Source organism: Aethalodelphis obliquidens, unplaced genomic scaffold (assembly GCF_003676395.1).
Source record: "Aethalodelphis obliquidens isolate GAN/ISIS:26980383/991018 unplaced genomic scaffold, ASM367639v1 scaffold48, whole genome shotgun sequence".
Classification (NCBI taxonomy): Eukaryota; Metazoa; Chordata; class Mammalia; order Artiodactyla; family Delphinidae; genus Aethalodelphis; species Aethalodelphis obliquidens.
This window is the reverse complement of record NW_020837992.1, coordinates 1,486,980-1,513,275: the sequence shown is the minus strand read 5'-3', so window position 1 is coordinate 1,513,275 and position 26,296 is coordinate 1,486,980. Positions and strand designations below refer to the sequence as shown.

Here is a 26,296-nt window from a genome sequence, read left to right as displayed (position 1 = left end):
CCTTTCCAACACCCTTAAAAAAGAAAATCCCACAAAACTCCAGTGAACCCAAAACGGGCTGGAATAATAGCTTTTAACAAATATTTAAAAGCTACTAGGGGCAGCTTTGCAGAGAAGCTGTAGAAGGGGCAGGTTTGCAGATGTTTCCCTGGGAACCCTGGCTGCAGAGTCCTGGGTATCTGATCAGAGGCTGGGAGTCTTGAGCCTTAGATACCTGAAGGGGACTGCAGGGGAGGGAGGCTGAGAACCAGGTGTTGATCATAGTCTGTCAAGAAAGAAAGAAGGAGGGCCCTGGGGGAGAACAAGATTCAAGTTTTGAGGAAAATGTACTTTGAGATCAGAGATCATAGTTATTATGCAAACCAAATGCAAATGAGGATCTGGCCAATTATTTGTTTCTTTGGGTGGAGCCCTTAGGAAAATTCTTCTAGAGACCACTGCTCAAACAAAGGTACTGAGTCAAAATTTTAAATATAACACACTATGAAAGATTTTTTTCCCCTGCGATAGTTGGGTTGAAGGACCTACTACCGCCGCTCCCCGCTCAGGTTGTAGATTGCTATTTTCTGGGGCTCGGGGGAGAAGACCCACTAGGGCGAATAGAAAAACGAATGAGTTTGAATGTGCAAAGCGCCGCGACAGCTTCCCCCCACCGCCACCTCCATCCTCAAGGTAGGGGTTCTTTCCGGCATCTCTATCTTAATGATGGGGGGAAATTCCGCAAACCGATAAATGGACCTCAAAACTCTGTCATTTCCAGTAGAATGATTTGGCATTCATCTGACACAGAGCAAAGGGGTCCCAGCAGGGAAAAGTAACGACCATCTGCAAAAACCCTCACGCGAGTGGGAAGTGGAAATCTTGGCTCTTGGATTCCCGAAGCACAACTTGACGCCAGCGCTTTTTTCTTCCCCCACGTACTGGAAGAGGAGGGAGGAAGGAGGGAGGGAGGGAGAGGAGGAGAGGAGAGGAGAGGAGAGGGGAGGGGAGGGGAAGGGACGGGAGGGGAGGGGAGGGGAGGGGAAGGGAGGGAGGTCAGGGTTCCAGGACCCGCCCCATCCTCCCGCTCGCGGCGCAGTGGGCGCTGCGGGCTGGAGCCGCGGCTGGCGGCTGCCTGTCCGCGCCGGGTCTGGCCGAGTCTCACGTCGCCGTGCAGTGCGCCAGGTCTCCGGGAGATGGCTTCTCCCCTCTCGCCCGCTGCTCCCGCTATTGTCTCACCTGGGGTTGCCTGACTCTGCGGGCTCGCTCACGCTCTCGGCCTAGAGGACTCCCCGCCCCCGCCCCCCCGCCGCTGCGAGCTGGTCCTCGCGACCTCTCCTGCCTCTTTGCCGCCCCGGGAACCCTGGGGCCGGCGCCCGCCGCGTGCAGCCCGGAGGGGGAGCGGCCCGGGAGGAGGCGGTGCGCGGCCGCCTCGCGTGGGTGCCGGAGCCGCCCGGAGCCGTGGAGCCAGCAGCCCAGGTCGCCGAGCACACGACACGTCGGGTTTTGCAGGAAACCCGCAGTGAGCACAGGTAAGACGCGCACCCATCCGGGAGCACCGGCCCGGGGTCTGCAGATTTCCCGCAGAGTGGAGCGAGCGGAGGTCAGGGGCTCTCCCTCCAACATGGCAACAGCCGAGAGGCAACAATGGAAGGAACCGAAGGTTCCCGGTGGCGGGACGCAGACGCGGTGGGAACGGAGCTCCAGTCCTGGCGCCGAGCAGGTTGCCAGCCCCCACTGCCTGCCCGCTCCAGAGGTTTCGGGGCGTCTCGGACCCAGGGCACACTCTTCCCCACCCCTTTTCTTCTAAACACACTTCCTGGCTCCCAGCTGCTGCAAGGCGACCTGAACCAGCCAGTGGTTTTGGTATTTGTTTGTTTGTTTAAAATGAGAAATAAAAAGCAAAAACTGCCCTGGAGTGAGGGTGGTGGTGGGGTGCTTTCTCTTAGAGTGGGTGGAAAGTCAGCATCTAGCCTGGGAAATATATACATTTTTTTTAGCCAGATGGATAGTAGAATTGGCTTCTCCCTTATAAGGATACTGCAGCAAAAGGAGAAAGCTTGGGAGAGGGAGACGGGCCCCCAGGCCTGAGTTCCGGAGCCTTGGGGGAGGCGCTGCTCTCCTGGCCTGTACTTGTCTCTCGTTTTCAGCTCCGACATCGGTGGCTTTGATGTTGGGGAGCAATCGCAGCAGCAGGAAGCCCAAGGGAGGCTGCCAAGCTGGGATGGGGTGGGGTGGGGTGGGAAGCCCAGGGGCTTGGCAGGTTCCTGGTTTGTGGGAAGAGGTTACCAAATGTATGAGGTTAGTGCACACACCCTAGTTGGCTGAGGGGCGTGTGTGAAGAATCTGCCATTGCTCGTACCCCTTCAGGCCAACCTTTCTCTCCATCTCCAACCCCTTGTGGGGTCTTTGTGGCTTCCCCGCCCCAGTCCCACCAGTCGTGCCTGGGGTGGAATCTCTATTGTCTCGGCTCCCCTGACGTTTTTTCTCAATTGTGTTGGAGAATTTTGTACCCTGTACAGGCTGGACCCAGCATGGCCCAGATTCCTTAGCACACAACTACCCAGGATCCCAGAAGTGGGCCAACATGCCCCTCCTTCTCTCTCTAAACTACCTGACTATCTGGGTTGTGGCCAAGCAGATGTAAGTAATTTGCACTGAATTCCAACCCTGTATCTGCCGCTGAATGAAAACTTACTGTATTGCTGCACTAGGCCTTGGAAAGATATTGGAAGAGAAATGGTCCAGGGCGTGGCAAACCTGATCCCCAAATACTCCTCCCTCCCCAGTTCTAGCTTTGGATCCCAGAACAGAGAGGTTATGATGCTTCAGAATTGAAGCTTCTTCAGAGCCTGGCGGTCCCATCTGGGGTTGTGTCCATGGAAAAATTAAGTCGAGGCACAGTTTATAGCTCTGCCTGGCCGCCAGCATCTGAGGAGATGGTGGCTCTGAGCCGGAACCCTGGACTGAAGCTGTGGCTGCTTCTCCTTTGGCCTTTGGGTGAGCCAAGGTTTGATTTCCATGGCTCTGAATTTACTGCTGAGTGTGCATGGGTGTGTGTGTCTGAATCTAATCAGACTCTCAGCCCTGGCCAGAAGGGAGCTTGTCCATTTCCCTCTCCCTGGAAGCATTGGTGAGGGAGGCCCACAGGGTGTGCTGGGGTGAGGAAGGTTCAGTTTATCTGGGTCCTCAGGCTTTTCCCTGGGGCTCTCCTTTGGGATTGTCCTGGAATACCTGTGTCCTTGGCCATGATGTAGTGGTGCTCTAGCAGATACCCCACACCCTTGTGAGCCTTTGGTCTCTCTGTGGTGGCCCCACCCCACCTAGGCCTGGCCCTTTGCAGGCATCTCATGTGTATGGTCATTCAGCCTGGACAGCCCTGCTAGCCAGCAGGAATAAAAATGAGGGATCTCTGTTCCCTTTAGGGGTTTGTAACTGGCCATAAACTTCGGGCCCCTCCTGTTCCCAGGATGTGAACTTGGACATGATAATGCGAAATAGTAGAGAAAACAGTGGATGGGTTCAGCGTCAGGAGGCCTGGCTTCCTAGCTGTGTGAGCATGGACAACTTGTGAACCTAAGACTCAGTTTGCATATCTGTAAAATGGTGAAAAATATACCCTTGGCTCATAGGATTGTTTTAAGGATGAAATACACTGCTTACCATGAACTGAATAAAATCATGTATGCAAAAGCACTCTGAAAACTGCAGAGTATTATACAAATGTAGGTTATTCATCATGAGTTTAGTCTCAATAATGAGGGAGGGAGAGTTGGTGGGGATGGGGGGAGGGGTGGGAGGAAAGGGATATGAACTAGAGAATGTTCTGGAACCTTTCTTTTCTGACTAAGGGAAGAGTGATGTGACAAGGCCAAGGTAACTATTCTTTGTGTATTTCTCTTTAAAGGGTTGGTAGAATGGGAACTGGGAGAGAAGGGAAATCTGCTTAATGATATTTGTAGGAAATCAGGGGGAGACATACACCCCCAAAGGTTGGCTACTGTCTATAGACAGGGTAGTACTGAGTTGGCAAATAATATAATAGCTGACACTGATGTCAGCCAGCTAGTAAATGACAGAGAAGAGATTCAAAGCAGGCAATCCCACTCCAGACCCTGTGCTCACAACCTGGGTGCCACTCTCAGGGAGATATTGGGTCTTGGGAGAACAAAGAGGGGAAGCAGAGTTACAGAATTCATTCATACGGGATCCCTTGATTTGAATGCTTGTGAAATGTCACCAGACTGGGACATACCTTAGATAACAGAGGCCCTGGAGGACAAATTTCCTCCACCCAGCATAGCAGGTCCAGCATAGTACCTCCTTAATTCTTGCATTTCCTATGATCACATATAGCTTTAGAATTGGAAAGTCATTTTCCTGCAAAGAAATGACTCTCCCAAGGTCACATGATTACTTGCCCCACAGATCACTTTACTACTAATAAAAAGACCTATCCTTTGGCACTTTAGAATGTACCTATCAGTTGACCCTATCATTGTTGGGAAATTCTCTTCTCTCAAGGTGATGGAATTCACTGTCCTCAAATCTTGATTTTGTTAAAGAGATTAAGGACACAGGACACCCGTGTTGGGGCAGAGGCTCTTGAGATATGGAGAAGGAAGAGGAGAGGGGCTCCCAATAGCCCTAAGGCAGAATACAGAGTCTATGACAAGGGATCTTCAGCAATTCATCCTTCCTCTTCTTGAGAACTTCCTGTAGTAGGTGTAGTCTTACCGAGCAGAGGCTTCATAGTGTTTCAGAGAGAAGCCAAAAATCATTTGCCTCTTTGGAAACTCTTTTCCTTCCTCCTTAACTTTCACACCTGCCACTCTTCTTTCTCGAAAACATTGTTCAACTCCCTTCCTCCTGGACCTTTCTCTCTTAACCCTAGCCATCCCTAGTCACTGCAAGACTAATCTCCTGGGCAGTGGTTTCTTTTCTCCTTGGCAGTTCTTTCCATGATGCTTTGTGCCTCCTTCTAAGTCTCTGGTCCGTGGATCCTGTCTTACAGGTTAGCTTCTCTTTCTGTATCCTCCCCACAGTGGAGGTGGGTGCCAGGCATGAGAGCTGTTCACACATGTTCCCCAGGCCCACCAGGAATAAGCTTGCATGGAAGCAACCTCTCCTGCCAAGTTTTTTCTCTCTTTCTATCTTAGTCTACTTGGTACCCTTGATAGCAAACCAGAAGGCACAGAGTGAGGGGAAAAGACTAGAGAGCCAAGGAGATTCCATTTTGAGGAAATAGTACAGTTTGCTTTGCTAGGGCGAAGAAATAGATATGAGCTCTTCCCGTCTCAGGTCCAAATTAACCTAGAACCCAGAGAGGAGTAATGATGGAGCCCTGCCACTGTTGAAACATCTCTGAGAGCCCCACTTTTCTGAAAGCAGAGTGTCTGTCACATTCCTGACTTGCCATGCTGTTGTGTCTTCCAAAGGGTAAAAGAAGTTAAAGTACTAGGAGCACTATTACAGCGCATTTAATTCTGACCCAAAATGGAGAGATTTTTTGCAAATTGGATATTATGGGAACCTAGGAGAAGGCAACTATATTTTCCCCAAAATATTATAACCAGGATGTCAGATTTTCACTTTAGAATTCAAGAAGGCAGATTTCTTCTTCCCTCCCTCCCTCCCTCCCTCCCTCCCTCCCTTCCTTCCTTCCTTCCTTCCTTCCTTCCTTCCTTTCTATTAAGAGAAAATATGGATACAGTTCCCTGACAAGAGACTTTGAAAGATAGAGTGGTTCCAAAGGGTTGGCAATTCTCTGAAGTACAATTTTGATTATGCTGTTGTAGATGGTCCCAACAAGGAAGGCAAAAAGGAGCCACTTGAGGAAAAGTTCAACTACCGAGAAAGGCAAGAGCATGTGATAAAGAAGAATAGCCACCAGCACTGAGTGTCTGTCTACCCATAGCTTTTGAAATTTTATCTTAATTCCACACCACCCCCCCCCCAATCCTTGGAGGAAATGGGTGATAATGAAATTGTCTCATCCCCATTTGCAGATGGGAGAACTGAGGTTAAGCTTAGGTTTGGATTCAAACCAAGATTAAGAAACATGGCTAAGATTATACAACTAATGAAAGAAGAGCCAAAGTTGGAGTGTAGGTCAGGATACCTCTAGAACCTGTGTCCCTTCTGTGCTACACTGGAGGGACCTGTGAGGAAAAAATGTCAACGAGGCCGAAGTTCTGCATGAGATGGGACTTCCCCAAGAGCCAGGTGACAGCAGCAAGTGTTCTTCTTAAAGTCGTCTGTGGAAGAAATGATCACAAGAGTAATGAAAGTCTGTCAGATAATGTTTGAAAAGAGCTCATCCGTTCATTCAACAGATGTCTTTTGAGTGCTTACTTATGACTTCAGGTGCTTTCAGTGACTAGGACACACAGCCTTCCAGAACACATTGCTGGGTTGGGAACATAGACAAGTGAGTAGGCTGGGTGTAGGGGGTGGGGTAGTATGGGGTGCTTTGAGAACTTGTAAGCGGGGCATTTAGGGTGGTCAGACCTCCTGGAAGAAGTGAAATGTTAGCTGAGATCTGAACAATGAGTAGGCATTGGGGTGGGATGGGGGATGAAGCGAGTGGTGAAAGAGGTGGAGGGAAAGTAGTTTAATTTGGCCAGAGGCGTTGAAGGAGTTTGCATCTTACCTTTTATTCATCCATCCGTCACCCGTTATGCATTGAATGTACATGATGAACCTGACGCTTTCCTCAGTGCACCGCAGTGAAGAGGACAGACAAAATGAACTACCTGGAACAGTGCGTGGTACATGGGAAGGACTCAGTAAATGGTGGTGGCCACAATTATTTTATCATCTTCCAATAGCAGGTTTGTGCTAAACCCTAGGGATACAAACTTGAGTTCAGTATGGCCCCTGACCTTGAGGTACCCACATTGTACTCCAAAATTGCAAGTGAACGGATGAGTTTCTTTACGTAGTACGGTAATTCTATAAGCTCAGTATGAGTCACTTGTCCTGTGGCTGCCCCAAGAGTTGGTGTAATCTTGGGCAGCATTTCATAAAAGTATAGAAGCTAGGACTGGAGTGCTTAATATTTGGGGAGTCTCTAAATTCTGAGAATCTAATAAATGCTATGGAGTATCGACCTGGAAAAACCAATGACAATTTTGCCTTCCTCATTCAGCTTCAGAATCTCTGATGCTACAACGGGGAAGTGATAACTCTTCTCTGGGTTGGTCAGACCACCCTCAGAACACAGTATTTAACAGCTCTGTGCCATGTGTAAAACATTGTATTGAGCATCGTGAGGAAGACAAAGATAAATAGGAGGTAATTTTTTTCTTAAAATTGATGGACTTATATCTATACAGTGCTTTGTAACTATAAAGTACCTACATGGATAGGTTGTTTTCATTCTAATCACCAGTGGGGTAATACAAAACAATATAAATGCAGTGGGATGCATTAAAAATGTTACAGATGTCTGAAAGAGAGCAAAGTCACTTTCAGTCGTAGGAGATGGAAGAAGGCTCTAATGTAAGAGCAGGTATTTGTAGAGGGCACTAGCATGAGTGAAGTTTTGTGGGAAAACATGGGGCCCTGGAGAATGGTTAATAACCATCAGCGTTTTGGGGGGCATGCAGGGGACTGGGCTGGGACTCAGTGTGGGAGGTCTTGAGTACCTGATAAGGAAGGGGAGAGACAAAGTTTTTCATTGGAAGAATGACATGATCAGAGCTGTGCTGCAGGATTCCCTGGCACCGGAGTGCAGATACCTCAAGGAGTCGGCAGGGGAGGCAGAGAGGCTAGCTAGAACGCTATTCTAATGGTCAGGTAACAGAAAGGAATAATAATTTTTTGGTGCTTAAGATGTGCTTTCGATAGGTTATTTCACTTAATGAAAGTAATCAGAATCTTGGAAAGGAACGGACCAATTTGAGAGAGGTTAGAACAGAAAGGCTGAGGGACTTTCTTCCCTGGAGGATTTTGGGAACGGACAAGATTGGTTGTGGTTCAGTCTGGAAAGAGCACTTGAGTGGGGGTCTGAGACCTGCTTCCTGTTTCACTTCTGCCACTGACTACCTGTGTGACTTCAGGCAAGTCATTTTTCCCCCCGCGGTCTTTGGTTCTCTTATCTGCAAAACTGTGGGTCTGGTGTTTAGGGTTTGTTTGCTTGATTGCTTATTTATTTATTTGCTTGTTGTTTTCAGTGGCTTGAGACAGTGACACAGTGTGTTGGTGTTTGGGGAGAGCTTGGGGGTGTACCAGAATAGTCACCAATATCAGCTTGAAAATTTGATGAAATGCAGTATGCCTGGGTCTCCGTGGCAGGACGGGAAAAAGACCTCAAACAATTTTGGCCTCAAACAAGATTCAGTTTAACTTTTATTTATTTATTCTAATTTTAAATGTTATTTATTTGCTTATTGAAGTGTAGATGATTTACAACAGTTTGACTCAGTATCTTTTACTACTTGTGTGACCTTGGGCAAATTACTCAATTCCTTTTCTGTTTTCATAAAATAAGGATAATAATATGCACCGTTAAGGATTGTCATGAGGATTAAACAAGACAATACTTGGCACAAAGTGCTGGGGTGGGTGGGGAGGTCTGTTTCCTTCCTCCTCTTTCTGTGATGCTCATATTCACTTAGCCTCCCTCTCTGAACGCCACCCCCCCCCCCCCACCCCCCGCCAACCCACCTTCTCTTTCTTTTCACCAAAACAAAGTGTGATACCCTGACTCCAGGCACGACAGTGGACATATCCGTGTAGTACTAATTTGACAGACTTTGTAATGGAGTTTCCATACATTGCAGTGGTATTTCAGCAAGGTAGCTAAGGATGGTTAGTTCCATTATGCCTGCACATTCAGTCACATTCTGGCTACTCTCATCCAGCTGCAGGCATGCAGCTCATCCCTGCTGAGAATGGCCTCTGACTATTGCTACCCTGGTAGACCCCGACTGAGGGTCACATGGGCAAGGGCCCCATGAAGGTGGGGCTGGTGGGATGTGAGCGTGCTACACTGAGCCAGGTGGGCAGCTAGTCCACTCTTCTGCTGAGTGTCCCCATGCTGGGTATAGAGTTGGGCTCTGTCTCCCTTGGGACCTTCCCGTGCGAGTGGGACATAGGAAATGGGAGAAAGGCATTAGGGTGTATACAGGGCAACACAGAAACTGACACGACCCCTCGTCTACTCCCCCATCCGCTAGGTCACTTCCTATTTAGAAAATAAATCTTCTTAACCCCTCCATGTGCAGAGATGCAGAACAGTTGTTTTAACACCAGCCAAGGCGAATGTGTTGCTCTTGTGGCCCAGACACCGGCACCCCAATTTTAATCAGTCATGTCACCCACGCAGCATCAGAGTGTTTGGGAGACACTGAGAGAGTAAAAGAAGAAAGGACAGTTTGAAAGGGTTGACCAGGGAAGGTTTCTGAGGATCTTGAGTTGGGGTGGAAAGAGGAGAGAGAAAGCAGGAGGAAGGGCAAAGTGCCTCCAGCTGCACCCACGGCTTTTCAGGCCCTAAGAGTCAGGCGGGACGGGCAACAGGACTGGGGAGTCTAGACCAGGGCACTGGAACTACCACTATGACAGGTCTAGGGAGTGACCAGGTTGAGGGGAGCCCTAGCTGGGATCCCCAGTGATCTAGCACTGTCAGGGTCACTGCCTGCTTCCCAGTCCCCCCATCTCAGTATCCCTTTCCCTGTGGTTTGGGGATTCTGGACACTAAGGCCATCTCAAAGAGGATCTCATTTCTCAGTTCCCTCTTAGGGCCCTGCATCCTGAGTGGGGTTTCTCCTTTGACCTTGGTAAGAGAGAATCCGTGGTCTCCCCCAGGGTTCAGTGTCCTTGGCTGACCCGGAGCAGGACATCCTTCCGGGCTGCTACCAGGAAGAGTGGAGTGGAACTTCATGGCTGCTGGGTGAGGCCAGGCTAACAGCAGCCAAGGCCAAGTATGGGGGGTGGTCAGTGACTTAAAGGGACAAGCTGCCTGGTGGGTAGCGCTTAGGGGGACTTGTGTCCTGGAGAGGGGCAAGAGATTCCTGGGGCTCAGGAACTGGGACCAGGGGAGGCCATGGACAGGCAAGGCCTATGCCAGAGATTCACCTCCCCTACCTTTTTTTTTTTTTTTTTGCAGTACGCGGGCCTCTCACTGTTGTGACCTCTCCCGTTGCGGAGCACGGGCTCTGGACACGCAGGCTCAGCGGCCATGGCTCATGGGCCCAGCTGCTCCGTGGCATGTGGGATCTTCCCGGACCGGGGCACGAACCCACGTCCCCTGCCTCGGCAGGCGGACTCTCAACCACTGCGCCACCAGAGAAGCCCTCCCCTACCTTTTAATGGGTCGTTTCTCCCAGTGCCACTAGAAATTTCCTTTACCACTTCCAGATTCCCTTAGGTTGAGCACCCCTCTCCTCAGACTCTGCTTTTTAAATGCAAACGTCCTTGGGAGGGACTAACACTTTGGCCTCTAACACCCCTGTGTAAATTAGTATCAGATGTTTGGTGGTGTTTTGTTTGTGTGTGTGTGTGTGTGTGTGTTTCTGGTCTGAAAGAAGGGGGCTACTTGAGAGCTGACACCCTTTTCTTTTCCCACCCTGGTTTGTGAGGACCCCAGGGCTTCTCTACTCTGCCCTGACCTAGGAAATAACACCTGTCCCTGAGGCTGTCCAGAAGCCAGGTGACCTTTGGACAAAGGCCCTCCTGGGCTCTTGTGTCTGGAGTCTCCTTCCCTGGCATTTCCCTCCCCGGTGCTCTCCTCACTGGCCCAACCTGTCCCCGAATGCTGGAATGTGGACAGGGAAGGCCCAGAGCTGCCCCTGGAGCTTAGAGGTCCTGTTTTCCTTTTTCTTCTGGTTCAACTTTCCTCTACTCAGAGGCAAAAAATATACAAATCAATTTTCACTGCACAGTAAAGGAGCTGTTACAGTGGAGGATTCCTGGACTGAATGTCAATATTATGACATAGTATGAGTGTGTTTCGTGTTTGGTAATTGCAATCTTTGTTGCGGTCATCCATTTACAATGCTTGGTGTCAGTTTATTTATCTCTTGTAAAAATAAAATACAGTGTGTGTGTGTGAGTTGTGGGAAAAAAATTATTAAGTTTATAGATAGAATAAATAAGATTTGGTGTCTGAACTTAAAAGCTTAAAGAAAAAAAAATACTTCATTGCTTAAAAAAAAAAACCAACTTTCCGTCTACTTTTCTCAGGCTTCTTTGCCAGTGGCGCTAAGGCTATCACCTCGTGATGTCTAGGCCAGCTTCTTCTCCTGTCCTTAGGGAGCTAATGAGGGAGTGAGTTGGAGGGTGCGGGAAGGTGTGCAGTTTGTGTGATTACTGTGGCTCTGGGTCCCTGGGAGTGACTGCAGTCTATCAGGGATTTTCTCGATTTGGGGAGTTAGCACTGATTGCAGATATTCTCTATTATCAGACAGCATGTCAAGATTGCTAGTTTAGGGACTGTGGTGGCAGAGGGACAGTGGGCAGGGCTTGTGGACAGTGGTGCAGAGCCTCCCTACCAGAAGGGCAGGAAGGAGCTTGCCCTGGGCATGGTGTGGCGGCTGGTCTTTGCTCCTCCGAGGTTCCCATGGATGACTGGCTCAGTCTTTTTCTGCTCGACTGCCTTTTACCCTCTTCCGAGCCAAGCAGGTGGCTGTCAGCTGCCCACACAGCCTGTCCTTGCCCCCTGGCACAGGCAGTGCCACTATACTGGGGCTGCTGGCCCCACCTTCTCTACTCTGTAGAATTGTTCTGGGGACCAAGTCCCTCGGTCCTTCTCGTCCCAGGCTCTGGCACATTCAGTGCCAAGTGTGTACTCATGGGATGGAGCGCAGGGCTGGGGCCAGTGTCGTTTCTGAGGCCCAGCACCAAGTAGCCTCCCCACATTGGTTCTGTGGGCCCTTCCCGACTCTGCTGTGGCTCTGCCGTGAGACACAGGGCAAAGTCACTGACCCTTCGTGGGCCTCATTCTACTAGACAGTAGGACCCTGTCATGGAGAAGAGAGATTACCGTTTAGATGTCTAAGAAAGGTGCTACCAGAAAATAACCAAAGAATTGTTATAATTGAATGAATTGGAGACACTCCCTAAAGATCAGAGTGTTGATTCCCAGCAAAGATGTCATTCTTTTGGAGGATGGTCTCACTGGCATTCTTCGGTAGACTCTGGTTAGTCTGATGCCTCTGTAGTTACCCTGAGATACATCCCCATCCCCTTGCCATGGGGCTGGGCTGTAATTTGAAGTCTGCTCAGGGCTGCCTCCTTCCTCCTTGCAGACTCTGATGGGTTAGCCCCACCTAGCTTCTGAGGACCTGGGGAGTCTGGACCTGAGCCGTGAGGTGGAGGACATTGCTTCTCATCTCTCCCCTCCGGTGAGTCCTCCAGGCAGAGCAGAGCCTTGCTGGCGTTTTGGGTCCTCGCTTTGGTGCCCCGGCTGGACGGAAACAGCTGTGACCTGCTTTCTGGATTCTGCTTAATGGGCTGGCCTCCTCTAGTGAGTTTTCCCAGCCCACGAAGGAATCCTGGAGAAGTGGATTCCAAAGGGCATGAGCTGGGGAAGCTGGACTGGAGATTCAGCTATAGGTGACAGAGGCGACAGTCCGAGCCTTGCAGGAGCCCTTGGTTTGCAGCAAGCAAGTGGCACGGAGAAGGGCTGCCGTGTCCCCATGCCCTCCTCCACCCACTTCCTTACATCCTCCTCCCAGAGGGGCTTCCTTTATGCTTCAGGAGTCTACAGGGCCTTCAGAGAGGCTAAGGTTTCCTAGATGTTGCTGTTTGCAAATGACAGGTGGTTTTTCTCATGTGGGTGGGCTGGTGTGAAGTTTGTCTGTAAAGAAGTTTCCTCAGGAGTCCTCTCAGCTGGAGGCCAAGATTATTAAGGGAAGGTCATCCTGGGAGCTCCTCTTTTCCTCTGCTGTCCTGTCCACCACCTTTCTCTGGAGGGTCGAGGAAACTGGAAGAGTAATTCTTAACCACCGTGCTCCTTGGAGGAAACCCGGACGATCTGAGCTAGAAGGCCTGGAACTTGGGGCTGCGGTGGCTGAGGGCAGGGGGTGGAAAAAGCAGGAAGTGTGAATCAGACAGAGGGGAGATGTGGCTGTTCTGGCTTCTGGGATGGTTCCTGGCCAAGACCTTTCTTTCCTTTTTGCCAAACGTTCCATTCAGCTGATTGCCAGTTCCTGGTCCCTGCCATCTTAATCGCCAACTCTAGGAAGGAAAGTTTTGAGAGGAGCCACGAGCTGCCTCACGTCTTCCATCACTGACTCTCTTCGTACCCAGATCCAAAATCTACAGGGTGTGTGCTAGGAGCTGTGATCTCCAGGGATTCCGTGTGTGTGTGTGTGTGTGTGTGTGTGTGTGTGTGTGTGAACAGAACAGCTGCACAAATGGTTTCTGAACCGGGACCGAGGACTCAGGACTCTGAATGCAAACCCAACTGATGTAACTGTGTCACACAGCCTCCTGTCCCTCTGCTCTCTTAGGACCCAGAGAGCCCTTTATTAACTCTTGTGTCCACTTTGGCTTCAATTGGTGGAGAGTCCAGGGTAGGCCCAGGAAAGAGAGAAATGGAAAGTAAGTTCCAGTAGCAAAACTGAACCACATGGGGCTGCTTTAATTTGGCTGAGAGGATGCTAGAGAGGGGCTGTATGAGTGGGAAGAAAATGCAAGCAGTTATAGTCAGTCTCCTCACATTTGGATTAAGTGAGAACCACACAGAGAGAACATAGTTAAACAAGAGAAAGACTTTGTTGGTGAGTGTGACTCAGTGATGGGCCTGACATCAAAGAAGCTTGTAGAGCTGTATAAAACCTGTAGGTTTTCAATACGGAAGCAGGGATCAGCTGCACATCTGTTTGAGGCAGGGAGCTGACCTACTTGACTTATTGTTATACCTTCCTGCTGGAGGAGTCATATTCCTGGCACAGGGCATGCTGACTTCCCTGTTGGAGCTGGGGCTGTGGGAGGGGAGAGGTGGAGCTGGGCAGCAGAGTGTGGAGTGAGGGGTGGGGGACGGGTACCTGGCTGCAAAACCAGTGGGATTTGGGGTCTGGGTAAGTGTGGGTGCTGGGGGTAGATAGGGGCAGGGTCCTCTCAGAAGAGAAAGCTCTGGGATCCAAAGGGATTAAGTCCTTAACCCCTTGAACCATTCTGTCCTGAGAGGAGGTACTGAAGGTCTCTTCCTAGGGCAGTCCTAGAACTGAGTCATCTTCCCTTAGTAAAAACTACTAACAGGCTGGGGGCTTGAGACCCTCCATATTTTTCACCACCTTTCTCCATAGCTCTCCATTTCCCCTGCTCAGTGAAGATGGGTCAGGACGTGCAAGGTTCCCTGCTTTGTGCCCGAAAGGGGAGATTGAATTATTTATGATACATCTGTCACCTTTGTTAGACTGTAAGCTTCCTGGAATTGTGCCATGGTCATCTGAATACTTCTGGGTCTAGCATGGTACCTGGCACGTAGCTGGTACTCACCGCCCATTAGAATCCAGCTCTGTGGCTCAGGATTTGGGGAGATGACCGAGACCCGTTAGTCTGTCCCGAGCAGGGTAGTTCTCATACGGTGCCGTCCAGCAAGACAACAGGAAGCCCTCTCCACCCACAGCTGGTGCCATTGCTCTACCCTGGGGCCCCTCCTCTCTGGCACAGGCATGGAACAGAGCCAACTCACTTGAGGGAGTGCCCTCTCCTTTCTCTCCATGCTCTGACTCTGAGCCATTGTGTGGCTCTGCCCTGACCCCCTTCCTCCCCCCGTGACCTCCAGCCATCTGTTGGCAGCCGTGTGGGCTGAGTTTGGTGCCGCCTAGACCCTGGCACCGACCTGCTTGTCCATAAGCATGCCCTCTTCCTTTACCAGCTGACTGCCTGGTGCTCTTTGGGGTTCCTTTCCCCAGTTCCGTCCTGTCTTCCTGGTAGTTCTGAAACCCTGGTCTTTGGTGTCAAACTTTGCTGCACATCTGAATTGCCTGAGGGGCTTTGAAATGTTCAGAGTCCAGGGACTCACCCCACTGAATCAAACCCTCCAGGAGAGGGGCCAGGAATTTGTATGTTTGAAGAACTTTCCAGATGATAATTACAACCATTCAAATGTGGACCCTATATTAGATAATATTATTGTTAAATAATAACAATTACAATTTAATGTATTGTCAACGTTAAATTTAGCTGGTATGCTAACTGGCATTGTGTTTACATCAGAGAATGTCCTAGTTTTGTAGAGATTCAGGCTGAAGTATTTAGAAGTGAAGTGTTTGCATCTTAACGTTTGAAAATGTTAAGCAGAGAAGGAGAAAGTGTGCTCAAATGTGGGGAAATGTTAACAATTGGTGCATGCAGGTGGTGAAAGGAATCTGGCTGAAAATGGTCTTTCAGATGGTTTCCATCTACTTTCTGAGAGATGGATACTAGAAGAGAACACAGCTAGGGCCACCAAGGTGCACAACTCCAGCAGGCACCGTTCTCTTTGTTGTGGTAGAAGGTGTCATTCACGTAGAGTACAGTGTGTGGGTGCTCCGTGGAGTTGTGCAACAGAGCGGTACTGGCCCCAGCCTTCTCTTCCTGGATGAGCTGCAGAGTAGCAAAGACCCCAGGCCCTCGTCCACCCCAACTCTTCCCTGGGACCTACATGGATATTTGCTTTCTTACAGAATCCCTAGTAACCCTTGAGGACTCAGGCAATAGAGAATTTGTCAACCCAGCAGAGCCTGGCAGGGAGGGAGCTGAACTGGGGAAGAGAATGGGGGAGGCAAGAAACACGAGGCTCTGATTCCTAAAATACTTTGTGTATCCCCACCCCTCCTGGAAGATGAAATTCCGGGCGGAAGCCGGCTCCCTTTAGCTGCAGGTGGTTGGGACTGGTTGCTCCTGCCTTTCCTCTTTCCCTCTCTGCATTTCCCCTGTGCCTGGCTGCTGCCCTGAACCTTCACCCTACCTTAGGGCGGGCTCTCCCGGTCCTGGTGTTCTGGGCTTGCGGGGGATGCTGCTTGTCCTGCCTCCTCACCATGGATCCCTCAGCATCAGAGCGAGCAGAGCACTGCACTTTTCGGAAGGTGCAGCTGCCGGTATAGCCCCGGGTGCAAGATGGGCTGGGCCTCCTCTGCACAGCTGACAGACAGTCTGATGGTGTCCTGGCCGGGAGCCAGGGGGCCGGTGGTTAGAGAGGGGTGGCTCAGCTTTCCATGTTTGAATTCCAGTCTGGGAAGAGCCTTAGGAGCTGGGCCTGCTGGATCTCCCTCGGGTCTTTTTTTTTTTTTCCCCTCAGCCGCGCCGTGTGGCTTGTGGGATCTTAGTTCCTACATCAGGGATTGAACCCGGGCCCTCAGCAGTGAAAGTGCGGAGTCCTAACCACTGGACCACCAGGGAATTCCCCCTCAGGCCTTTCTTCTCTTTCCTCCCAGGGCTAACGTTGGCGTCCTCTGAGAAATGTGACTGAAGGGAATCAATAGGTCAGAATCAAAGAATCCCAGGGCTGGAAGGCACTTTCTGTGGGGGTCTTGTCTATCTACCCACCTGCATTTACAGATGCCAAACCTGGTCCTGTTAGTTGAAACCCAGTCCTACTTTTGAAGGATCCCCAGGGAAGGACCCCACCTGCATCCTGATCACACATCTCTATGTCTGAGAATTCTTACCACCACAAAGCTCTACCCTTATATCCCAGTTGAAGTACATTTTCCTCAGTGGAAATGAGGTGATTTTGGAACTTGAGGATCTTGGTGGGAGATGACAGATTCATACACATTTAATTTTTTTTTTTTTTTTGCGGTACGTGGGCCTCTCACTGTTGTGGCCTCTCCCATTGTGGAGCACAGGCTGCGGACGCGCAGGCTCAGCGGCCATGGCTCACAGGCCCAGCCGCTCCGCGGCATGTGGGATCTTTCCGGACCGGGGCACAAATCCGTGTCCCCTGCATCGGCAGGCAGACTCTCAACCACTGCACCACCAGGGAAGCCCCATACACATTTAATTTTGAATAAAATGTTTCAAGATGATATTTGAGGTATATACAGGTTGCTATTGGGAGCGTGAAGGTGGGGCACATTGTTGAATCTGGAGGTTCAGAGAGGGCTTCTTGAAGAACTTGATGTCAGAGCAAAGTCTGAGCAGTTAGAATCACATAGGCAAAGAGCGTTGGCAGTTGGGAAGGGCGTGCCCTGCAGCAGGAAGGTACTGCACGAAATCACGGAGGTATCAACTGCGTGGTTCTGAATGGTTGGAGATGAGAGGGAGATGGGGGCTGGTGATAAAGGCCTTGTAAAGGAATCAAATAGAGAGCCTTTGAAGGGGTTTAAGCAGAGTGAGATGATCAGATTTACACTTTAGAAAGAGCCCTCTGACTGCTCTGGGGAGCAAGCTTTAGAGAAGGAAAGATTAGGAGGAGGAAGGACTGTTTGAAGGCTATTATAATAGCCCAAGTGGGAGAAAATACGGGTTTAATTAGGGCAGCAGCAGTTAGCATAGAAGGAAGGACTAGATTTGGGAAGTATTAAGAGGAAAAGTTGGCAGGCCTTGGTGATTGGATATAGGGTGAAAAGGAAGGAGGAATCCAGGATGACCTTCGGGTTCCTAGCTTGGGTAGCTGGATAGTGCCATTCACCCAGATGGGGAACCAGGAAGGAGGAGAAGGTTGTGGGAAGGAAATAAGAAGGTGATAGTTCAGTTTTGGACATCTGGGGTTTGAGACATGGGTGGGCATATCACCTTGACGGGGGAGACACACATTTGGAATCATCAACATGCACGTGATGTGAGTGGGAGAACAGATGAGACTGCCCAGTGGGGTTGTCACATTAACAGAGGCTGAGAATAGAGTCCTGAGCCAACACCAATATTTCAGGGGTGGACAAAGGAAGAGGAGGACAATGACAGAGGTGGAGAACATGAGAAAGTAGTGTCATGGAAGCCAGGGGGTGGAGGATGTAAGGAAGAAGGGAATGGTCTGAGAGCCAAGTGCAGCAGCAATGTCTGGGCAGATAGAAATGCCTGTGGAACTGGGTGGCCTGGGCATTGTTGTTGGGGCATTTTAGTGTAATGTTGAGGGCAGAAGTCAGATTACAGTGAGTTGAAGAGTAAATAAGGGAGAATTGAGAAACATCGTGTGTCTTCTGTGAAGCTTGACTGGGAAGGGAAGGAAGAACAGGGAGGGTATGAGCTGAAGGACAGAAAGGCAAGAGAAGGTGCTTAGGGTGTAGGGTTCTGGTTTTTGTTCCTTCTTCTTTTTCTTTTTAAAGCTAGAAGAAGCTTGATCATGTTTATGTGCTGAAGAGAGAGACCCAGTTAAGGAGAAGAGGTGAAAGTACAGGAGAGGGAAGGGAGGTTGGTGGAGCATCAGCCTAGAGGAGATCCAGTGTGTGGGCCAAGCGCCCTGGAGGCTCTGGAGGCTTCTACCTCAGTGGGAAGCGGGGACCTGCTTTCCCTGAGACCAAAAGGAAGAAGGGGAGCCCAGGAATTTCCCTGGGGGCACAGTGGTTAAGAATCCACCCACCAATATAGGGGACACGGGTTCGAGCCCTGATCCGGGAAGATCCCACATGCCGCGGAGCAACTAAGCCCATGTGCCACAACTACTGAGCCTGCGCTCTAGAGCCCGCGAGCCACAACTACTGAGCCCATGCGTCACAACTACTGAAGCCCGCGCGCCTAGAGCCTGTGCTCCACAACAAGAGAAGCCACTGCAATGAGAAGCCCGCGCACTGCAACGAAGAGTAGCCCCCGCTCGCCGCAACTAGAGAAAGCGCGCACGGCAATGAAGACCCAGCGCAGCCAAAAAATAAATAAAATAAATAAAAAAGGAAAAAAAGAAGGGAGGCCAAATGCAAGTGTGGTTAAGTTAGTAGGGAAGAGAGGCAGGAAAGCGAGAGAGATTATTTCCAATGGCCTCGGTTTTTCTCTTCACAGTGGTGCCTGGCTAAGGCCAGTGTTACTACTCTGCTTGTCCCAGCTTGGGGCTGAAAATACAGTTGTTCTCTGGATTAAAAGGCTTAATCTCAGTTCCCTTTGAGCATTTATCTTGTGTCTCCCATCGAAAGTACTAGGCCCTCCTTTTCCTGGGCCCAGTTTCCCAACTCTGGGCAGCCAAGTTCTGGGTATCTTCATCTGCACATCCAATTCCTTTGAATTTTAAATAGCAAGACTCCCTCTTACCCTCTGTGGATAAAAAGTGATCTATAAGGAGCTGTTGAAGCATGGAGAAACTCAACAGGCAGAGAAATCAGCAGAGAGCAGCTTCTTTATGCCCTGAAGCTGGGCTTGGGCTATTCCATTTTGGGGAAAATACTTCCTAAGACTCACTGAGCCAGCCTGTGCCTGACGGATGCCCCAGGATCCTGGAAGGGCACCTCAGGCTGAGGGATACTCTTGTCCTAACTCCTTTGGGGTCTGATGGAACTTACCACCCACGAATCTGTCTGAACTTTTTTCCTATTGATGCTTTCAATTTTCTAGTCATGAGGAAGGACGTGCTTCACATGTTTGTTACCTGCTGGGTAACAGTACAATAAAATGAAGGATTTTTGATAATTTTATGAAATCGTGAACTTCGCAGCTGCTGGTGAGAAGGGTCAGAAACCACTTACTAAACAATCGCCTGCCCCAACCTAATCTGAAACACATACACACACAGGTCCATGGTTCTCAGCTTTGGCTACAGAGTAGAATCTCCTGGGGAGTTTAAAAAAATACCACTGCCCTACTGCAGACCAATTAAATCAGAATCTCTTGAGAGTACCTGGGCTTCAGTACTTTTAAAAAATTCCCCCAGTGTTTCGAATGTGCAGCCAGGGTTGAGAACCACTGGGCCAGCTCGCCTTGTCGTTGCAACCATGCCTTCAGTCACGGCTTCTAAAGGAAAAGGGTACCAACACTGGAGTGAATGAAGGGGCTGCTCGTGGCCAGAGGCAGCTGGCTGGCATGTGGCGGGTGTTCTCTGCCTGTCTGGCTTCCTAAGGGCTGAGGGAAATCAGTATTTCGGCACACCTGTACTCCATCAGGTGCCCGGGTCTCACCTGTTGGCAGACTTTGTTTTATTGACTCATATCGGTGCATTTTGGGAGGATCTTAGTGCAGTCAGAGTAGCTGTTTCATAGGGCTTTGTTGTACTTTTCATTTATAGCTTTATTGAGGTATAGTTGACATATAATAAACTGTACATATGTAAAGTGTGCAACTTGATAAATTTTGACATATGTATATACCCGTGAAACCACAATCAAGACAGTGAACATTTTCCTCGTCCCCAAAGTGTCCTTGTGCTCCTTTGTAACCCTCTTTCCACCCCTTCCCAGAGAGCCACTGATCGGCTTCCTGTCACTGTAGATTAGTTTTCATTTTCCAGAATTTTATATAAATGGAATCCTACACACTCATATTCTGTCTGACTTCTTTTACTCAACATAGTTATTTTGACATTCATCCATGTTATTGCATATGTCAATGATTAATTCCATTTTGTTGCTGAGTAGTATTCAGTTGTGTGGACGTATCGTATTTTTTTTAATCCATTCACCTGCTGATGGACATTAGGTTGTCTCCAGTTTTGTTTGTTTTGTTGTTTTACATCTTTATTGGAGTATAATTGCTTTACAATGGTGTGTTAGTTTCTGCTTTATAACAAAGTGAATCGTGTCTCCAGTTTTTTGATGTTACAAATAAGACTGCTGTGGATATTCATATACAAGTCTTTGTGTGGACATATACTTTCATTTTTCTTGGGTAAGTAATTAGGAGTGGGATAGTTGAGTCATATGGTAGGTGGATGCTTACCTTTTCAAGAAGCTGCCTATTTCCCAAAGTGGTTGTACCATTTAACGTTCCCCACCAGCAGTGTGTGAGAGCTGTCCTCTTTATTTATTTTATTAAAAAAATTTTTTTATTGAGGTATAGTTGATTTACAATGTGTTAATTTCTGCTATACAGCAAAGTGACTCAGGTATACATATATATATTCCTTTTCATATTTTTTTCCCTTATGGTTAATCACAGGATACTGATGATAGTTCCCTGTGCTATAACAGTAGGACCTTGTTGTTTATTCATCCTATATATAATAGTTTGCATCTGCTAATCCCATACTCCCAAACCTCCCCCGACCCGCGCCCCCCTTGGCAACCACAAGTCTGTTTTCTATGTCTGTGAGTCTGTTTCTGTTTAATAGATATGTTCCTTTGTGTCATATTTTAGATTCCACATATAAGTGATATCATATGGTATTTGTCTTTCTCTGTCTGACTTACTTCGCTTAGTATGATAATCTCTAGGTCCATCCACGTTGGAGAGCCGTCCTCTTTAAATTGACTGAAGAGCCCTTGTCTCCATCTTTTCCTCTTAGCTGATACAAGGTGCCTCCTTCTTTCTTCGGGGTACCTGTGAGCGACATGAGGATGGGATTTAGGGACCAGAAATGGAAACATGTATAGATGAATGGAAGGGTAGATGGATGTAACAGATAAATAAAGTTGTCTTGGTATCTCTTTTTTTCTCCATCTTTCTGTTTCTCTCCATCTGTTGTAGGCACTCAAGAAACAGGCAGTGGCCCAGATTATGTCACCCAATCAGATTATTGACATGTCTCTTTTTGTGACTGAATGATTGATATTTTTCCTCCTCACTTGCAGGGGCCCAGACACCATGCCACAACCCTGCAGAACTGACATTGCCAGGAAGTAGAAGACTTCCTTGTTTCCTCTGTCCCCCATCCTCACCATGTCTTCGACTCAGGGCAGTGGGGATCACTGGAAGTCACTGGAGTCTGTGGGCATCAGCCGCAAAGAGCTGGCCATGGCCGAAGCCCTGCAGATGGAGTATGATGCTCTGTCCCGGCTTCGGCACGACAAGGAGGAAAGCAGAGCCAAGCAGAGCACAGACCCCTCTCTCATCAGCTGGGATGAGCCTGTCCTAGACTTCTACAGCAAGCCAGCGGGAAGGCGGAAGGACCTCAAGCTCTTACGTGGTCTCTCTGGCTCTGACCCTACCCTCAATTACAACTCGCTCTCCCCACAGGAAGGGCTGCCCAACCACTCTACCTCCCAGGGCTCCCAGCCTGGCCCAGATCCCTGGCCCAAAGCCTCCCTGGCCGGAGACTATCTCTACATTTTTGATGGTTCAGATGGGGGGCTCTCTTTGTCCCCAGGACTGGGGGACACAGACGACTCTTTGAAGAAACTGTCCCCACCTCCTCTGCCTCCCCGAGTCTCTATCTGGGACACTCCTCCCCTGCCTCCCAGAAAGGGGTCCACCTCATCCTCCAAGATCTCCCGGCCCAATGACATCAACACTTTTTCTTTGGTCGAACAACCTCCAGGCAAACTGCTGGGGCATCAGCTCCTAGAAGAGGAAGAGGAGCTGGGAGGTGGGGGTCCAGGGCGCCTACTGGGGTCCATGGACTACGACGGTATCAATGATGCCATTACACGGCTCAACTTGAAGTCAACCTATGATGCAGAGATGCTGCGGGACGCCACCAGGGGCTGGAAGGAGGGCCGGGGACTCCTGAACTTTGGCAAGGACACTCCTGGAAAACCTGTGGCCCGGAGCAAGACCATGCCCCCTCAGGTGCCCCCCCGCACCTACACCTCCCGCTACGCCAACCGGAAAAATGGGACATCTGGCAAGAACCTCCAGATTTCTGCAGCTCCGGTGAGGACCTGATTATGTTTCTTCTGTCCCCTTTCCCCTTGTCATTCAGAAATAGAGTCCCCCTTTCTTCTTTGCTGTCCAAACCACAATCTGCTCCACCCTCGCCCCTTCAGTCCTCTCCTGCCCTCTGCTTCTGACGTTGGGCCCCCGGGCCGTGGTGGGGGAGGGAAGAGGGACACTAATAGAGAAGGCTCCTTTTCAGGGCTAGTTTTGTGTATCTTGGCCAAATGGTCCTTCTGGGGGCAGGCGTTTTGGAATACCCACTTCGTGATATAAGGACAGAACTGGGGTGAGGGGATACACTGTTGACGGCATGGCCGAATGGCCTTGGGCACTGGGGTGTGTTCCTTCTGCTTTCTGACTTTCTGCTCTGCCAAAAATGCTGCGTGGTGATGAGGTTCCGTCATGATACTAACCAATGTTTAGTGCTCACTAAGTCCCAGACCCTGGTCCAGACCCCTCAGCAACCCTGCCTAATGATCCACAGTGGCTAGCCCTGCTCTGTCTCACCCCAAAGCTCCATTGTTCTCACTCGCTAGCTCGCTGGCTCTCTCTGCGTCACTCCCTCTGTCTCTCTCCCTCCCTTTGTCTCTCCCCCTCTGTCTCTCTCCTCCCTGTCCTCGTGTGTGTGCCCCCGCACATCTCTCTCATTGTGATAAAATATACATACCATAAAATTTACTGTCTTAACCAACTGTAAGTATACAGTTCAGTGGCATTAAGTACATTCCCACCGTTGTGCAATCCTCCCCATCATCCGTCTCTTTTCACGGTGAAAATGTTAAGAAAAAAGTGTGCAGTATGACAGTAATTATTTCACTTTTATCGGTATATAGTATAAAATAGAAAACTCTCTGCACAGAAGCATGGCGTAGGTTCCAGGGCAGCTTTGATCTTTTTCTGGTTTAAAAAGTGTCAGCAACATCTCCATGGGCGGGACCTGAAGCCTGCTTTGTGTTTTGCACTTGGAAACCCTGACCCCAGGGGAGTCGAGAGGCACCCCTGTGGCTGATGAGTTCTGTCCTGACAGCTTTCCACCTCATTCCCTCCCTGTTTCCTCCTTATCCATTGTCTAAGGGACACTGGGGCTTTCCCACCTTGTGTCCCAGCAGTTGGGATCCTTCACAACTCTGGAAAAGCCACGTGGTCCTTCCTTCCTGTGCTTCGGCTAAGAGAGTCGCCCAGAGCAGAGGCAGCTCCTGGGTTAAGTCACAGCTCTAGAGCGCAGGGCTTTTTAAAGGACTTGCTCTGAGAGGTGGGGCTGTTCCTGCTATTTATAGGGACAGGGAGATTCTGTTCTGCACAGCTGGGCCTGCTTGCGCAGCGGCAGGCCACCCTGGTAGGTGGTCACCTCTGTGGCTCGCTCTCCTGCTTCCCCCCAACTCCCTCGCCCTTCCCCCATCCCCTGTGTGTTATCAGAGTTCTGGGAGGGAGCTTGGTCCAGAGTCTCCTTGAAGAAGCTAGGGCAAAGCAAAAAGCCCTTGCCAGTTCTTAGGGGGAAATGCGGCCTTGGTCTTCCCCACCCCAGCTTGGTGCGGGGGCTCATCCCACTGGGAGGGGCGGCCCCTCGGGCTCTCGACCCATACCACCACCCCGCCTTCGCCGGGCTTCCAGCCGGAGGGACCCACCTTATCCCAGGCCTGTGGAGCCAGCTAAGGAAATGGTTGGCTCCAAATGCCAGCCTGGTACCCCTGCTGCCAGCCTCTGCCCTGCAGATCCCCCCAGCCAGCATCGGGCGATGCCATCAGGGCCTGCCAGCAGGGCAAACGTAAGTGGCTTTTGTTTTCTTATGGAGCCAGTGAGTGGTACTGAAAGGCATGAAAGTGGCCTTCAGCCACCACTCTGTTCTCCACCCTCCTTGCCTTCCCCTCCTCTTGCTGTCTCTCTGTCTCTGTCTGTCTCTGTTGCTCTCTCTATCCCTCTCACTTTTGTGGGTTAGTTGCTGACAGTGGTACTATTGTTTTGACTGGGACACAGGCATGAACTTGGCAGAGCCAGGGCCTCCCATGCCAACTGCCCCCACGGCTACCCTCCCCTCTCTGCACCCGCTCCATGCTCACCCAGGGGAGCAAGGCCAATGAGAGAGGGTCACTCAGAGGAAACAATCTGGATATTCAAATGAGGAGCTCAGTTGCTGCCATCTGCCCCGAGGGGGCGGGGAGGACAGGAGAATAGCCAGGGGGAGGCTGAGAGGTGAGGCGTTGCGTGTGTGCACACTGGCTCCCCGGAAGTATCCGCCTTTACCGGATGCAGGCCGGCGCTCTGTCAGAGCTGTCACCTCATTCCCTTGCAGTGGCCTCCCTGGTGGCTCTGGGCAGGCAGGCCGAAACCTGCCACGCACCAGCTCCTCCCTGCGGCTGTGCTGCCGGCCTTGTTCGAGGGCTGCTTTAGAACTCCTCATGGGTGACTGAAAACAGCTCTGTGGTGGGAGACAGTTTGAGGTCTTGTCTGTGAGAACCCCACCAGCACACACATGTTCTTGGACAGGAAGTGGGGCCCAGGAAGGCTTCCTGACATTCCAGCTCTTGGGGACCAGAAGACTTGAGAGCCAGGAGGAGCTAAGCCTTCTTCCCGGTTCTTTCCTGCCCAGAAAGCTGCTTTGACGCTCTCTTCCTCAAGTAGTGCTTACTGGGAACGCACATGTGTCTGAGTCATTGCCTCCATTCACAGACTCTCGGTCTCTCTCTGAGTTGGGTCCCTGGGGCTTACTGTGGATGTTGGAGCTTTGCCCAGGGCTCAGCTTCCCTGGGGACGGTTTGGGCAACCCCTTGCTCTGGCCTCAGTGGTGGGATGGGGAACAACAGCTGTCTGCTCAGCTCCCCTCCACGCCTCTGGGAGCATCCCCCAGAAAGCCAGCCCCACGGCCCAGCGTGCCGGGAACCACCTGACCTGCAGGGTTGAGCTTATTAGACACTGGCCTCTCGGGAAGGAGGTTCGGCCACACTCATGTCCATCCCACCCAGGCTTCCAGACTCAGCTAAGGCATCAAGCACTCTTTCACCTTGGCTCTTGGTCTGCCAGGACGGCAGATAAATATATTCCTGGATTTCCCACATGTTTTTTTATGCCCCTTTCACTGGAAAGTCTTTACACCTAGAGTTTAAGAGTTTAGGCCTAGGAGCCTGCGGGAAGGGGATGGCATGAGGGAAAAGGCACTGAGTAAGTTGCTCTTCTCTTAAAGGTGGGCTCCCGGCCCCACGCCATCGCCAATGGCCATGAGTTGTTTGAGGTCTCAGAGGAGAGAGATGAGGAAGTTGCTGCATTCTGCCACATGCTGGATATGTAAGAGTTAAAGACTGGGGGGTTGGGGAGGGTTGTGGGCGCTGGGGAGGAGAGTCACCCCTTTCAGAAGTTTCTAGGGAGGAAGAAGAGCCATATTTAATACATCTCAATTTACAACTATGGGATGCTTCCTGCAACCGGTATTTGCAGGCTTTTTGGAATCTTAGAAGTTTCACACTTTGGACAAAATTCAGGAAACCTCGATCTAACAGTCAAATTGTTCCAATCACTTCAGGCTCAGCTGCCTTTAGGAACAAACACACCCCAGATGGAGATAAGAGTGTAATCTTATCTGGGGCTAAAAGAGAAAGGAAGTGGAAAATTTTTCCGTGGAAAGCTGTGTGGTTTTAAAACTATCCTTAATGTTCAACTCAGCTTGGGAAACATTTTGCAACTGTAACAGATGTATCAAGAACAGGGTTTCCCCCAG

General features: G+C 50.2%; 1 protein-coding gene across 5 annotated transcripts in view; it reads left to right on the top strand.

Annotated features, from left to right (window-relative positions):
• Nucleotides 1-1,069: 1,069 nt before the first annotated feature.
• Nucleotides 1,070-26,296, top strand: part of PIK3C2B (phosphatidylinositol-4-phosphate 3-kinase catalytic subunit type 2 beta) — a 61,600-nt gene continuing 36,373 nt past the window's right edge. The window contains exons 1-3 of one of the 5 annotated variants that reach the window (XR_003427944.1): nt 1,070-1,511; nt 21,564-22,584; nt 25,766-25,866. Coding sequence is in view for 4 of the 5 variants with exons in the window: in XM_027082709.1 (XP_026938510.1) it covers nt 21,652-22,584; nt 25,766-25,866 (1,034 nt within the window). In the remaining variant the exon portion in view is untranslated. Of the gene's footprint in view, nt 1,512-21,563; nt 22,585-23,864; nt 24,353-25,765; nt 25,867-26,296 lie in introns of those variants that run through there. The other 4 variants (XM_027082709.1, XM_027082712.1, XM_027082711.1 and 1 more) reach the window with 4 other exon arrangements.